Source organism: Crassostrea angulata, chromosome 10 (assembly GCF_025612915.1).
Source record: "Crassostrea angulata isolate pt1a10 chromosome 10, ASM2561291v2, whole genome shotgun sequence".
In the NCBI taxonomy this organism is placed as follows: domain Eukaryota; kingdom Metazoa; phylum Mollusca; class Bivalvia; order Ostreida; family Ostreidae; genus Magallana; species Magallana angulata.
The window spans coordinates 23,235,685-23,252,320 of NC_069120.1; the positions used below are offsets into that span (position 1 = coordinate 23,235,685).

At 32.5% G+C, this 16,636-nt stretch overlaps 1 protein-coding gene across 1 annotated transcript in view; it reads right to left on the reverse strand.

The window, feature by feature from the left end:
* The window catches only part of LOC128165057 (uncharacterized), a 109,632-nt gene that overhangs the window by 71,250 nt on the left and 21,746 nt on the right, over positions 1-16,636 (reverse strand). The window contains exons 17-25 of the mRNA XM_052829261.1: positions 11,980-12,108; positions 7,525-7,719; positions 7,189-7,377; positions 6,856-7,053; positions 5,968-6,159; positions 2,512-2,700; positions 2,026-2,265; positions 1,393-1,623; positions 104-311 (exon numbers count right to left, since the gene is read on the reverse strand). Of these exons, the coding sequence (XP_052685221.1) occupies positions 104-311; positions 1,393-1,623; positions 2,026-2,265; positions 2,512-2,700; positions 5,968-6,159; positions 6,856-7,053; positions 7,189-7,377; positions 7,525-7,719; positions 11,980-12,108 (1,771 nt within the window). The remainder of the gene's footprint in view (positions 1-103; positions 312-1,392; positions 1,624-2,025; positions 2,266-2,511; positions 2,701-5,967; positions 6,160-6,855; positions 7,054-7,188; positions 7,378-7,524; positions 7,720-11,979; positions 12,109-16,636) is intronic.

A 16,636-nucleotide genomic window follows, 5' to 3' on the forward strand; every position in this document is an offset into this window, starting at 1 on the left:
TTCCAAATTTTTCTGGTTATCTTTTACCATGAATTCATTTTCTTAAATAATCATTTTATTTAAACAGAATTTGTTTGTGTATTATATATGTGTTTTTACAGACTCATGATACTTACTAAGACAATCTTCAGGACTAGCTGAGGGAGACCAGTTATTGGCTCCTGAGCAATGGTATTGTTTGGAGGTAGATCCATCAAAGTACACATATCCATCTTTACAATTATATGTACATGTTACATTTCCCCCTTCTGAAACACAACTCCTATCAGCATAGGATACAGATGGTAAGCTTTCCTTGAAGCACACTTCAGCTGTAATAATTAAGGACAACTTATCAAGTTAACATTTAATTCACTAAACAATATTGCACAGTTACCGTTACTCAACAATATTGGATGTAATCCTTAGACCTTTGGTGTTAAAGAGATTTGTTCCTCTGTTTTTGGGTATAGCCATTTTGGGTCACCTCAAGTCTGGAGATCATGATTATGCATTATTTATTAATTCTTCTTGTAAATTCATGTTTTATAATGCCAAATAAACTATTTTGAATGAACATATCAATAGACTTTAGAAAGGGACTATATTTTGTGGTGGAAGGTTTTTAAGAAGAAATTGAACATTTTTTAAAACTTACCGATAGTTGTTTTAGAGAACCATTACTTAAGCTTCCTTATTTTCAGTGCAGACCAAATTTCCAGATAGTTTTTGCATCGGTATATCTTCGAGTTGTTCCAAAATACATATTTTAACAATTTTTCAATATTTCTATCGACATATATTGGCATATTAAACTGATATATCATAAAAGTCAAGAAAAAATGAACTCCAATATTTGCCTAAAATCAGCTTATTTCATGCCATATCTCAAATTTCACATCATAGACCCATACTTTTCGTTTTATTTTCTGAATTGAAAAGATTTTTCTGACAAGTGTAATATAATTTGAGAAAAAGTTTGAGACTTTTATATAATTTAATTGCATGTTGAATTGTTAATGGCTAAAAATAGCATTTTATCAGTGCAAATTAAGTCAAAATATCAATTTGGTGAAGAAATTTCAAACTTTTTGTTTATTTCAATTTTAATTTTATTCATTTCAAATACTATAAAATTGTATTTGATGGCATGGTTCATTCCAATAAAAAGTTACAGAGGGAAAAGTGATTTATGTGCAATTTGCACTTTCAGTGCAGAAAGGTGACATTATATAAACCGTTGCACCGAAAGAAGCATAGGAACCCAAAATTTTAGTTTGAATTTTGGTTAATCTATGCGTGTACGTTTTTTAAAAATACTGTAGAAAAAAACTTAAAAGACTTTTGATCGCAGGATCCAACGTCCTTAAAAAGTAAAGCTAATTAATAAGTAATATTGAGCAAAATCCTTACCTTTGGTGTAAATCAAAAATGTACATGTATTTGATGTCCCCCATTTGTCTTGCAATGTTCCATTGACTTGGCGTGGTCCATCAAGTGTTGAGGGATTTAGTGTGATAAATTGATTAGGGTAAAATGTTGCTCCAGTAGTTACAGAAGCATTTAGATCAACTTTGATTCCTGTTGTTGTGCTGATTGTTTCTTCAAGAAATTTAGGACATTGCAATGTGGGTGGTGAACGATCTACAATATGATTAAAATAATAGTAATCTATAAAAAGTTTTACAAAATGAGCTATTAAGTAAACAGGAATGATTAGTAAATAATGGCATACCAACAAATACAAATAAAGATAAAGTGACCACATACAATCAATGACAGAATATGTACATGGATACAAATTATATATTTGCAAGTTTATTTTGTGTGAAATATCAAGAGGTGGACCAATTTTAACTCCTGTGTATAAATTAAATTGAATCAGCCTCATTTTAGTGCATTTCACACACTAAAAGCTTTGATTTTCAAAATAATGTCATTTGAGTTTGAAAAACTATAAATGATAAAACAGATTCAATAAAAAAAAATTACATTACCCCTTGTATGACATGCCCCTTACAGATCAACAAGTTTAGATCTCTATACCTTTGATGATGAATGATATTGTACAGGTAGCCGAGTTCCCACTGTTATCTACTGCTGTGTAGGTGACATTTACATCCTCAGACACCACAGTTCCTGGTTTAAAGTTGTAAGGCATCACAGTAACATTTTTTACCAAGCCCGAGTTATCCGATGCAGTTGGAAGATCAAACTTAGTGGCTTCCATTTTGTCAACATAAAATAGCATATTTGGGCAGTTACTGAATTTTGGTGGAGTTACATCTATAAAATAAAAATAAAAATTAACAAATTTAGATCTACTGTAATTCTTATGACAGTGTCAAATAATATAATCTATTAAAATCTTAATGTCTGTATTTACATTGCATCAATGCATGTGGATGCATTTGTTGTAAATATGTTAACTTGAGCTTTAGTAGACAGTTCAGACTTATCTCACAAACATTCAATGCTGAGAGATAAAATAATGAATACCGCGAAACAATACATACAATTGCTTGAGTTCACCTGTACATAATGGTAAAGATGTGCTATTCCATTCAGAAATGTTAACACCCTGTTGACACATTAATGGTGCTGACGGGATTGGTTCATATCCTGAACGTAAACACCTGAAACTGAGCAGCTGCCCCGCCTCATAACTCTTCACTTCTTGAACAGCTCCCCCTGGTGTTCCAGGATCTTTACAGCGCCCCACTGTAGATTTTTTTTAAAATGTGTGAAATATGAAAATTACTGACTTCAAAAATCCCCAAAAAATGTGTGAAATAAGAAAATTATTGACTTCAAAATCCCTTTTAAAGACCTACAAGTATGGGTATGCATTAGCAATTCAAAAAAATGTATCAATTTAATAAAATTCAAATAATGAACAAGAGGCCCATGGGCCACATCGCTCACCTGAGGAACAATAGGTATGATAAAGTCAGCTTAATGGAGTCATAATACAAACAATCTGGACAATGTACAATAATACATGTAGATCCTGTATAAATAAAATCCATTTTCCCCCCTGGATATTGTTATGTTTTAACAGGATGATTTTGTAACGTGAAAGGGGGTCACTGCCTGTGATCCACGTGGGCCCGTACCGGAGATAAACTTGGATAGCCCTGATTGCTGCCAATATTTACAAGAGCAGACTTTAATCACCGCTCCTGCACATATATAGGGACTCAACGTTACACAGGCAGGGATGACCACACACCTACGTAACTCAACAGGACCAACGTTAACGCAAGCAGGGATTGCCGCACACTGCGCTAGAAAGGCCAGAACACCAGCTGGGATGACCACACACTAGTGCTCCGCCGCAACCACCACCATTACAAGCAGGGATGATCGCACTCTTGTATTAATGCAATACAGGGCAGGGATGACCGCATACTTTGTATCGTAGGTTAGAAAGCACGATATTATATAGAGCAGGGATGTCCACACACCCAATCTATCCCAACCTGTTCAAGTTTAACCCCAAACAGTCACTCAATGTAACTCAGTAGACACTGTCCCTATATATGTGCCGGCCTAAAATAATTCATAGTATCTAAAAATTGGAAATCAAAAATAAACAAACTAATCCGTCCTAACCCAAAAATACTTATGCAGAACAACTTATATACATTGAATATTAATTATTGTATAAAAATAATTATCACAATAATTGGATAACAGTGGATGCATTAATTAAAATAATCAAGAATCAATAAATCAAGGGCAATAACTCAATACAGTAATACAAAAAGATTCTAATGAAAAAATAGCTGCCTGCTTCAATTTTATAGTCATATCACATGTTGAGTATTGCAGTTTTCAAAAAGATCCTTTACAATTGTTTATATATGGGATATTTAGCTACATCAAACTCTGAACCTTCTTGTGAGACCAAAGATATGTCCTGGAGCCAAAGTCTTAACAATTACAAAGAATCATCTTGCTGATTAGTTTCTGAGAAGAAGATTCTTAAAGATTTACTCTATATATTCCTATGTAAAACTTTAACACCACCACCCCCCCCCCCAAAGTGGCCTCACCCTACCCCCAGGGATCATGATTTTTACAACTTTGAATCTACACTACCTGAGGATACTTCCACACAAGTTTCAGCTTTCCTGGCTGATTAGTTTCTGAGGAGAAGATCTTTAAATATTTACTCTATATATTCCTATGTAAAACTTCGACCCCCGCATTGTGCCCCACCCTACCCCGTGGATCATGATTTTCACAACTTTGAATCTACACTGCCTGATGATGCTTCCACACAAGTTTCAGCTTTCCTGGCTGATTAGTTTCTGAGAAGAAGATTCTTAAAGATTTACTCTATATATTCCTATGTAAAACTTCGACCCCCCATTGTGGCCCCACCCTACCCCCAGGGATCATGATTTTCACAACTTTGAATCTACACTACCTGAGGATACTTCCACACAAGTTTCAGCTTTCCTGGCTGATTAGTTTCTGAGAAGAAGATTTTTAAATATTTACTCTATATATTCATATGTAAAACTTCGCCCCCGATTGTGGCCCCACCCTACCCCTGGGGTCATGATTTTCACAACTTTGAATCTACACTACCTGAGGATGCTTTCACACAAGTGTCAGCTTTCCTGGCCGATTATTTTCTGAGAAGAAGGTTTTTCAAGATATACTCTATATATTCATATATTAAAATTCGACCCCCCATTGTGGCCCAACCCTACCCCCGGGGGTCATGATTTTCACAACTTTGAATCTACACTACCTGAGGATGCTTTCACACTAGTTTCAGCTTTCCTGGCTTATTAGTTTCTGAGAAGAAGATTTTTAAAGATATACTCTATATATTCATATGTTAAAATTCGACCCCCCATTGTGGCCTAACCCTACCCCCGGGGGTCATGATTTTCACAACTTTGAATCTACACTACCTGATGATGCTTCCACACAAGTTTCAGCTTTCCTGGCTGATTAGTTTCTGAGAAGAAGATTTTTAAAGATTTACTCTATATATTACTTTGTAAAACTTCGACCCCCCATTGTGGCCCCACCCTACCCCTGGGGATCATGATTTTCACAATTTTGAATTTACACTACCTGATGATGCTTTCATACAAGTGTCAGCTTTCCTGGCCGATTAGTTTCTGAGAAGAAGATTTTTAAAGATATACTCTATATATTCATATGTTAAAATTTGACCCCCCATTGTGGCGCCACCCTACCTCCGGGGGTCATGATTTTCACAATTTAGTATCTTCACTACCTGAGGATGCTTCCACACAAGTTTCAGCTTTCCTGGTCTTATGGTTCATGAGAAGAAGATTTTTGAAAATTTCTCGAAAATTTTCATAAATTGCTAATTATCTCCCTTTGCAAAAGGGCGTGGTCCATAATTTTCACAACTTTGAATCCCCTTAGGCTAAGGATGCTTTGTGCCAAGTTTGGTTGAAATTAGCCGAGTGGTTCTTAAGAAGATGTTGAAAATGTGAAAAGTTTACAGACAGACGGACAGACGGACGGACGGACAGACGGACAGACAGACGGACGACAGACAAAATGTGATCAGAATAGCTCACTTGAGCTTTCAGCTCAGGTGAGCTAAAAACTAATTAAAATTTATCTTGCCATATGCAACATCTATTTTGCCAGTAACAGGATTTTTAAATATATATTCTGTATACCCAAATCAATCATGCAAATCATATAATGTGGCAGCATTTATGTCCGACTCGATCAGCATGATATCAAACTAAAGATGTTTCCATTCCGTTTCCGTTTTAATTTATTATAGCTTGAACATAAATCTATGAAATCACAAATATTATTTAAGTTTTTTTGTCATTATTTTTTGTATTTTAATATCTAGCTTTAATTGGCATTGCTTAATTGGTAAATTTTACTTTTAAAGAAATTCATAACACTTTGCATTAATGAATAATTGTTAACCTGTAGTGGGTATCCTTGGGGAGTTTAATCACATTCACTTACCTGTGCATGTGAGATTTCCGAAACCCCATCTTCTGTTCTCCTGACAAGTGACAGTATAGTCTCCACTTACTGAGACTCCACTACGCACTGAGCCAGTCTTACAACTAAAGTTAAAGCTACTGGCATAGAGAGTGTCAGTAAAGATGAAATCTTCAGCGCCTGGTACTTCCTCTGGGGTCCCACAATCAATCACTAAAAGTTTAAAAGATATTTTTCATTTTAATTTTCCCCTTCGAATTTGCGTTAAGAAAAGCATTGACTTCAAATTCAAAATGTAATATATTATTAATAGTCAGTGTGTTTAGAGCAATTCATCTGGTTCTGTTGGTGGTTGAACCAAGATTCCTAAGGACTACAGTTTTGAAAGTGGTTTCTTCTATTGTTCCACCTTACTAGTGTCAATCAAGAAAATGACTTTCTTGTGTTTATTTTTTAATATTAAATGTTTCCAGGAATATCTCATAATATACACAAATATCATTTCTATACGTTCTTAAAAATCTGTGCAAGGTTTAAACTAAAACATCCTTTTTCATATCTCTGATGGCATAAATTAACCTTTAGATTTCTCCCAACAATCATAAGGAAAATAGAAACTATGTTTATAAATAGGACATACCAATGGCATAAAATTATGACACAGTTGAATTTTCCTAATCCATACTTTGTATGAATAGTCAAAGGTCTGTTCAACAGAGCGAGCACTTGCCCTATACCTTTCCCTATATCTGCAACACAAATTTTGGCGAGCGATCGCGAGCACTCGCTCTGTTGAACTCGTCTCAGATATATCTTCAATGTGAACACCGACAAATAGACAGACATTTTACTTTGCCCATATACAAGACAGGACATTACGATTATAGTAAAAGAAAATTAATTCCAGACCTGGACAGGTGAGATTATCTCCCAGCAGTGTGTAGGTTGCCACACCACTTTCCCCACAGTACAAGGATAGATTACGAAAACCAGTTCCATATCTGCATTCAATGGTAACATCAGTACCAAAGTCCACGCTTGTGTCATTTGGAATAATTCTGTTGTAATTTGGATCCGAACTCAATGCAGGAATCATACAGCTCCCCACTGTAAACAGATAACAGAACAGACTCAAAGTTTAATGAATTTATAATAAATTTAATGGTATAACATAATCTTAATTATATTAAACTGATAGGACTTAGTGCCCCTTTCAATAGTATTATTCCTAAACATACATACTTGTACAGTTTGGCATGTTAGCAGACCACTGTCCTGAGTTTTCACATTTCAGTACACGGGAACGTGAGGAAGGTGCTATGAAATAACCATGATCACATTCCACGGATATCTCATCCTCGTAATAGAAAAGTTCCTTGTTGCTCAGAATCTTTCCTTTCATTGGAGATACTGGTGTAGGGCATTGAACTCCTAATATTGTACAATGAGACACTATAGTTTACCAAGCATGTCAATTTTTAGAACTCTTAGATTTGTTAAGATTATTATAACATTTATTTCTGAATTGAAACATTTTTAAGTGTACAATATTATGAAAATTTATGTGCAGCCACTTACTGACACAGGTATGGTTAATTCTTATTTTATCCCCTGCTCTTGTTCCCGTTTCTCCATCTGCTAAGCTAATGTTGTTAAAGTCAGGATAAGCATACAATTCATAACCTGCCCCACAGGAGCAAGAATATGAGCCATCAGAGTCATTAATACATTCACCGCTGCATCCTCCATTACTAACCGCACATTCTTTAATATCTGTGAAAATGAAATTATAGTCAGTACAAACTGTAAACTTCAAATATGTTTTAATGAAATATCAACATCAACAATATATTCACAGACGTGGTACATAATTGGTAAACATAGATTACAGAGTTCAGCAATACAAAACATCACCAATTTGAGGCCATCATTTCAAGTTTGCGACTTGAATATTTTTTTTGGGGGGGATTGTACCGAAGTTACATACATGTACTATTATGTTCACTATACTAAAGTCTCTTAACTTTTAGCATTTAAATTATTTTGCCACACCAGTTTTATAACTAATAAAGGTCAAAGTTTATGATTTCAAACTATCAATCATAAAAATATGTACATTTTGTTACTATTATGTGGGTTAAATACTCTTAAATTGTTTGGAAAATAATGTCACTATTTTCTACTATGATTTGTCCCTATTAATTTCTAATGAACTATTCAAAAATAGAATAAAATGCAACAAAAGTCAAAGTTTTTGACTACTATGATGTAAACAAAAACATCTACAGTAAAACTCGTTTAGTATGAACACGGATATAGCAAATTCTCGGATATAGCTAAGTTTTTTTGAGTCCCTAGTAACGTTCTTAACAAATCTTTGCACAATATTATGGTTACCTGGTATAACAAATTCGGATATAACAAATTGACAGATATAGCGAACTGATTTTGAGTTCCTATAGGGTAATATTAACAAAATTTAACACTTTTATAACAAATTTCTTTACAGTTTAAAAAGTTTGCACTACCATTTAACATAACAGTTTGAATGAATTTGTTTTCATATAAATTTTTCAATTCACAACCTAATTATTAAAGGTATCAAACGAATTTATTTTCATTTTAATTACTAAAAATCATAGTCTAGTGAAAGAAAACATGTATAAAGTGAATTTGCTATAGTTATTATTACGAATTTGTTATATGGATGTAACGAATTACGGATATAACAAAGTAAATCCATTGGTCCCTAGGACTTCGCTATAACCTAGTTTTACTGTATTTTGAAACCTTTCCAAGTCCATCAATATCAGGAAAAACCTATCTTAGTGTTTGACTGTGTAATCTGGTGTTTCTAAAACGCTATTTAAAACCATATGTTATGAACTTCATATTTGTGAAAAATGAAAAATGCTTGTGTCCTGTTACTACTTTGTTATTATTCCTACATGTATTATGATATGATCAAAGTAAAATTGTAATGTCACGTCCCAACATGCATTATCTCTCAAAGTTTGGGAGATATAGGACCAGTAATAATTAAGGAACAACACCAATATTATATGAGGCCATCATTATCATAAAATATTATACTAAACAGAATTCATATTCTATATTATGATGTAAAAGAAAATTGTAATGTAATAATATAATTCTTTAAGATACAAAATGAAATTTTGAATATGAGCTGGTATTTAAGATCAATTCTATGTAAGAATCAAAATTCGGTGGCCACGCATAATCACGGATTTTCTTCATACTTGACAATTTGATAGACTTTGGTGAGTAAGAAAGCCTAACATTATTTGTTTGTTGCTATGTGGCCCCGTTGCCATGGTAACCGAGGGTAAAGATGTAAAAATGACATTTTAATGCTTATTTGAGAACATATTGTGAGTAATGTGCAAAACTTGGGGTTTCCAGGGTAGAATATATTATTAAAAATAGTTGTCATTTTTCAAAAGAAAGAAAAAAATTCATGGAGAAACGCATATTTTTAGAGCGTTTCCATGGTTACTAAACAGAAATTTTAAAATCTGTTTTCTTCATCTAATTTGAATAAAAAGTGCAAATCTTGGATTTTTTGGTAAACACTATTATGATTGTGCAATTAAAAATTTAAATATGAAAATTGAGAACCGTTGCTATGGTAACAAGCTTAAAAATAAGGAAAATTATAATATTTTTAGGCATCTTTAAATGGATATTATTCACATAAAATGAATAAATATATAAAATCAAATGGTGAGAAAAAATAAAGTATATCCTTAAAGTTAATGCCACTTGAAAAAAATCTGAAATTTTCTAAAAATAACTGCCGTTGCTATGGACTTTTCAAAAAGTAAGAATTTCTGTGTGATTTTTTACGCAACTTAATTTTCCATAGCAACAACACTTCTCTGTTGCATTTTTGTGGTGTATAATGAAAATTTAGATATATTTTTACAAGTTCCAACTAAAACAATTGCAAATTAATTCTTAAATCAGGAATGAAAGCATATCAAAATAATCTTCAATTTCTCAGTTCTACTTAATTTTTGGCCTTGTTGCCATAGCAACGGATTTTCATGATAAAATATATATTGCATGGACATTGATATGGATGTAAAAATTTAACAGTTTCCCATTTGGGCTTATTAAAAAACCGCAGAAAACTGATTTCAAAAATTTGTAACGGTTTCCATGGTAACATTTTAAAAGTATTGGTTTCTCCATCGATTTTCTTATATAATTTAATAATTGAAAATAGGACAAAGGCATTTTTATGTGTTTGATAGTTCACATTAGTGGGCAAAACCTTCTAATATGGCTTCAAAGTAGGTAGGTTTTGCTAGTTTCCCATCTTTAGCCTCAATTACCATGGCAACGGTTACCCCCAGCAACCAACTTTTAGTGGGTTTTTGCGTTTTACACCTAGGTGTGTCCATGTATGAAATATAAGAAAAATTGGTGACTATGCGTGGCCAGACCCTTTTATAAATCATTGATTCTTACATTGAATTGATCTTAAATCCAAAAATTATAGGATAAATATTAAAACTATATTGTATAATTTAACAACACATTATTTGAAATGATAAAAAATACATCTTATGTCACGATTGATTAATTCTAATACATGTATATGGGATGAATTGAATCTAAATCATATACAGTGGGGCCTCAGATATCCGTACGCCAGATAAAATTTGGAGACAGATTTTTTATACGTTATTTGTCTCATTTTTCTGAAATTCCGTGCTCCAGATCTGTACGGTCTGTTTTACTATTACTACTAATCTTGCTTCATTTAACTGGACTGTAAAATATGATGATACCCCGTTCACTAAAAAAATAATACGCCTGTCAATTGAGTTTCACACCTTTTTTACATGTTAGACCCTAATGAGTAGCTTGTATAAACACTGACTTCCCAAATCACTTTCAAAATTACCGACAGTGCTGGCCAGACAGGATTATAGTCACACTTCACAGAACGTGGCTTGGATATCTTAACCTGTGCACCTATCAAATGTCATCGTTTTTTTAAACATCCCTGGATTTCAAATAAAAAATATGCGTAGTAATCAAGAAATCTGGAAAGTTTTACAAAGCTTTGTGTTTGATCTACCTATTCAAACGAATTGTCACATGAATGCCTTGTTAGAATAAGTCAAAACCGGGAGTACAGGAAGAAAACAAAATAACAAGTCGACTCATCGGAAGTGCATTGGTGGATCTTGCAATTTGCCAACTAGTATTGTTAATTTTATCAATAAAATTGACTTTCTTTTAAGAATAAAACATTACGTAGATATAAATGTTTTACAAATAACACTTGGATATAAAGAATTTAGCTAGATTCAATTATCATTACAGTTCGGTTGATAGTTCATAACAAATTGATAAAATAAAGTGGCTTCTTTATATTTAAAAATGTTCATATCAACGGACAACTCTATAATGTGTTGCTATTTAGTATGAAAGGCAAAAAAACCAGTATCAACACTGGAAGCCAACGTATACAAATACAAATACATTATCATTCATGACAACAATAGATACATTTCAGGTATCTGGACGCTTTACCTATCTAGACGATTGAACTTGGGAACGAAACGGTCCGGATAACTAAGGTACCACTGTATATGTACATGTAATGAAATATGTCCAATGTCACTTAAAAATAAATGAGAGACGTATGACAAATATCGCCCATATTGTTGACAACCAATTGGTTAAAGTAATGTCTAACAATTAGCAATTATTTCAGAAAGAAGCACCTGAAAATTAATGAGTAAAAAATACAAAAAAAATGCATGTTTTAAACCCCGGTAGTAACTAGTTGTTTTATAAAAACAAATGTAATTTATTCACATACGAAGAAATGATATGTGTGACTGCTTCGATTCTTTTTTTTATATTGAATAGGTATTGGTACCATTTCCAAATGTTAAAAAAAAATCTTATAAACTCTGAAAAATATTTGTTTATTTGTAATCTGCAAGTTTTCTAGCTTTTAAATTCCATTATCAGCAATTCAGTAAATACTACCTCCACATGGTCCTGATGAGCCTGATCGTGAAAAACCATCTTTGCACTTGCAGAAATATGAACCAATTGTATCTACACAAATTGTGTTGGAAACAGATCCACATTCATTGGCTGAACATTCATCCTTGTCTACAGTAAAGAAATAAGTGATATGTATTCACCTATGCAAAAAACATAGCTCCTAAATAATGTAGTATATGATATATAGCAGTCCTGTGATATGATTACATATCATACCATATGATTGAATACATATAATAAAATATTGAACTTATTGTAGAAGCAGAAATATTCGTTCAAGATTAAATTCTGTTATTTTCGTTGGCAGTATATATCAACGAAATTAAATCCATGGTGAATTTTTAACCCAAGTATTAATTAATACAAAGAGCTTCTACAGTTTATGAATCAATTTTGCATTATCTCGTATATTAACAACATTGTATTTCATACAATAACAAATCATGAGATACTGTGTCATAATAAAATTTACAATTATATCATACAGACAAGTATGCATCAAATAATACTATTACTTATTAGGTTTGTTACTGACTGTTTAAAGAAATTTGTGGGGTCGGTAAAGTCCATTGAAGGCGAGGCGGAGCCGAGCCTTCTATGGACTTTACCGACCCCACAAATTTCTTTAAACAGTCAGTAACATCCGCCGAGCCTTCTATGGACTTTACCGACCCCACAAATTTCTTTAAACAGTCAGTAACAAACCTAATAAGTGTTTTGTTTTGTCGAGGACCTAAAGTTTGATATGTAAACAAACGTTTGTGTAGAAAATCAGTTCAAATAACGTTACGTCCGCCATGTTGCGCTATAAATTTTGACGCTTGCCTTTTAAAGAAATTTGTAAGGCAGCCACGTGACGCGTTTCATCCAATGACGTCGCGACATTCTAGTCCGAGGCAAAACAAAATTCTATGTCATATTGCATTAAATAATACAAAATTGTATCATAGGATATCTTGATATTTTTCTCATACAATTCAAATTTGTATCATACAAAATTGTATCCAGTCAAGATTCAATATTTTATAAAATGATGATTCAATATTGTAACATGATAAATTATACAATGTGATATGACATAAGTTAAATATTGATATACATATTGATATACTGTTTGGTTAGATTTTATATCAAATTTTGTGAACGCTTTTAAAGGTCATATGAAACGATTTTTAACACTATGATTTTCTTTCATGAATATAAAGCTTGATATAAACAAATGTTATAATACATGATGTAAGATTTTTTTGCCTTTGCATTACTGAGAAATAACCGTGAAAACTGAGCACCTGAAAAAATTCTTGCCCGCTTATCGTTCTTGATTTTGTGGATTTATGACGTCACAAAGACCCACCGATGTAAACAATGCATTAAAACTAGTGTAATTTTACAGTAGTTTATCGATTAAATTTTAGTAATTTTTGCATATATGAACGTGTCTTTCTTTTCAAATGAGATCATTTGATTTCGTAGTAGCCTACAGATGACTTAGTTTTAATTGGTCGTTAATGAATAAATCTAATATCAGCTTCTCGCAAAAGTAAAATCATGATGAAGATCCCGTACTGGAGTGGAAATTTAATGAAAGAAATGCTCCAACATTTACAGCTGATTAATGAATTATCCTTATCCTTTTGAAATAGAACCATCATTTTCTTCTTCGGTACGTATAATGATTGAGCTACATTTAAAGGGAATTAAAGCATTTAAATTGATTTGATTTATTTTGTCACATAAAAAAGTATATAAGGCAGGCCAATGAAAATGTTTTAGGCATTGTGTACATAGTTTGTATTTAAGAGCTGCTATAAAATGCCGCAAAATTATTCTTAAATTTTATTTCGAAATAATATAAATTTCTGACTTATTGATATATACATGTAGCAATATCTTTAGAAAATACTTTGTGTACACGTGTATTAACGTTTTATTAAATTAGATCGCGGAAATATGGCATTTAAGGATTTAGAAATGTATCGGTAAAATAAATCGGTTGTTTGATAAAAAATAGTTGTGAACAAATGTGAAGATAATCAACAGATTTTATTAAGAACAAGCATCAATAATGATAAAAAAAAACGAAAGAAAACATTGCGGAAGAAAGTGAGATAAAAGGGATCTGTGAGTAAACACCGCACATACGCGTTTTAAAATCAAAACACCGCACATTCAAGTACACGTTTCAAAATCAAAACATTTGAAGAAATTTCTCTTAGACTAAAAATAATTAAATGGCATATTTGTGAATTTGAAAGTGAAACAAACAATATAATCGTGAAGCGAATGAGGCACAATGAGGCCAACAAGTTGTTTAGAAAAAAAATCTTAATGAATTGCATGAACGTGCAAATGGGAAAAAACGGTCAGACTTATTTCTGAATTTGTCAATTTCATTAAAAAGATCAAAATAAAACGTATAAATATGCTTATATTAAAATTATATTATACTTGCATGTGGATCTATGAAGAAAATCATTTATTCTCCCTGCAGTCTGGAAACTGAATATCATTATGTACACGCTATTACATGTAAATAAAAACGCACACGATTTCATTTCTTGAGAGAAAAAATACTGACGTGGTTGATTATTGTATAATTATACAAGTTTTTATATAAAAAAGTATTTTTTTTCTTTTAAAATGCTGCAAAATGACATGGATATTTGTATTCACAACATAGCTTTATAAAGCGATTGGGTCTTACTGACGTCATAAGCAAGGGAGGTAAGCCGCGTAAGTCAATGTTCCTTTTCCCGATTAAGTAATTTTGATCGACTGTGGCGCTCACATTTTGCATAAAATATCCAAAAAACAATGTCAGTCTTATTAAATAGGCACTTATGAACTCATTCCCGTATATAACTCAATATGGTCAGGATATCGTTTCATATGACCTTTAAAAAATGATTATGCAAAGTATGTGTATATTAATAGACATTGCAGTAGTTTTTTGTCAATTAAGCCTTATTTTAATGAAAAAAATATGTACAAAAATACTTAACAAAGCAAGCGACATAAAAGGGTATAGCATTATTTCGCCTCACATTAAAATATGCCCCTGATGTCGAGACCGGTATGGTTGTTTAATGACTTTGACATGGCTATAAATATTGTTCAGAAAAACTAAAAATAAACCTGTGTACATTTTGTTCACTAATATTTCTGAAGTTTGTTTTGTTTACAATCGATGCATAACATGCGGGTTGAAAAAACCCAATCATCCGTGGGGACAAAACCAAACGGTTTCCTTTTCTAAACATTCCCATGATGCATTTAGATTTGTTTTTTTGTTTGCCTAAAAAGAAATTATTCTTATATACAATGAATATTTCTAACTTTAAAAGAAGACCGATTCTGCTGGTGTAAATAGGAGACAAGTGAAAAGCTGTCAATGTGACAGCAAACCGGGTTTTCTTTTATGTGAACTGTATCCCTAATCCATGTCAACCTAATCCAGTGAAATGAAGTACCCTATATGCAATATTTTGCCAAAAAATGACTAAGTTCAAAAGCTGGTATTTTTTTTCATAAATTATCGGAAATCAAAATCCTAGCAATATGCACACCTCTGATATATGTACAATTGATCTGCAAAAGAACAACTTCCTATCTTGAAAACTGTAGGAGGAGTTATCCGTACAATGAGGGTACCCTATATGCAATATTTTGCCAAAAAATGACTACCAAGGTAAGTTCAAAAGCTGGTATTTTTTTCATAAATTATCGGAAATCAAAATCCTAGCAATATGCACACCTCTGATATATGTACAATTGATCTGCAAAAGAACAACTTCCTATCTTGAAAACTGTAGGAGGAGTTATCCGTACAATGAGGGTACCCTTTTGGCAGCCACCCGCCCATCCATACACCCACCCACCCGCCATTTTCACCAATTTAATAACTGGATTTTTCCGTCTGAAAACCCGGTTAATAATAATTAATAAACCAAAAATCAGGACAAGCAGCTTTAAAGATTACTTAAATGATGATGAAATATCATTATCATTTGTATCATGTGACATTGTCATTTTAATTAATATGTATCTACCAAGTAAGTTTGAGTAATGCAGAACATTGTTGTTAGATTATAAATATGTGTAAAATAGCATTGTGAAAATCAAGATCAGGGTTTGAATCCAAAGCTAGCTCTATGCTATACATTTAGAGAAACATTAATCATTCAGTCTGAGATGTGTTTGCTCTTTTCTTTTCATCATTTTTTCATGCATTTTTATTCCAAGCATTCTTGTTCTCTCTATGTTCAGAAGCTGGCATTACACTGTTTACAGTAATGCTGTAACATAAAACTACACTTAAATCACAGAGGCCTTGATTGGTAAGACAAGTATTCACTTTAATATAAAACCAGATCCACATATCAAACTGCTTTGAATAGTTACATTAACCATGCAAGTCTGTATGTGTTTGAACTTTTTACATAAATTGAAGTATGCAGATATCTTAAAGACCCTATACCACTTTGAACTGCTCCAAAAACTTTAACCAGCCTGAGCATATGGAAAATTAAGATCAAGCATCTCAACTAATTCTAGCTTGGTATTCCATTACTAAAGTTACATCAACCATGCAAGTTTAAAAAAACAAGGACCAATACTTTAACATGCAGAGAAGAGA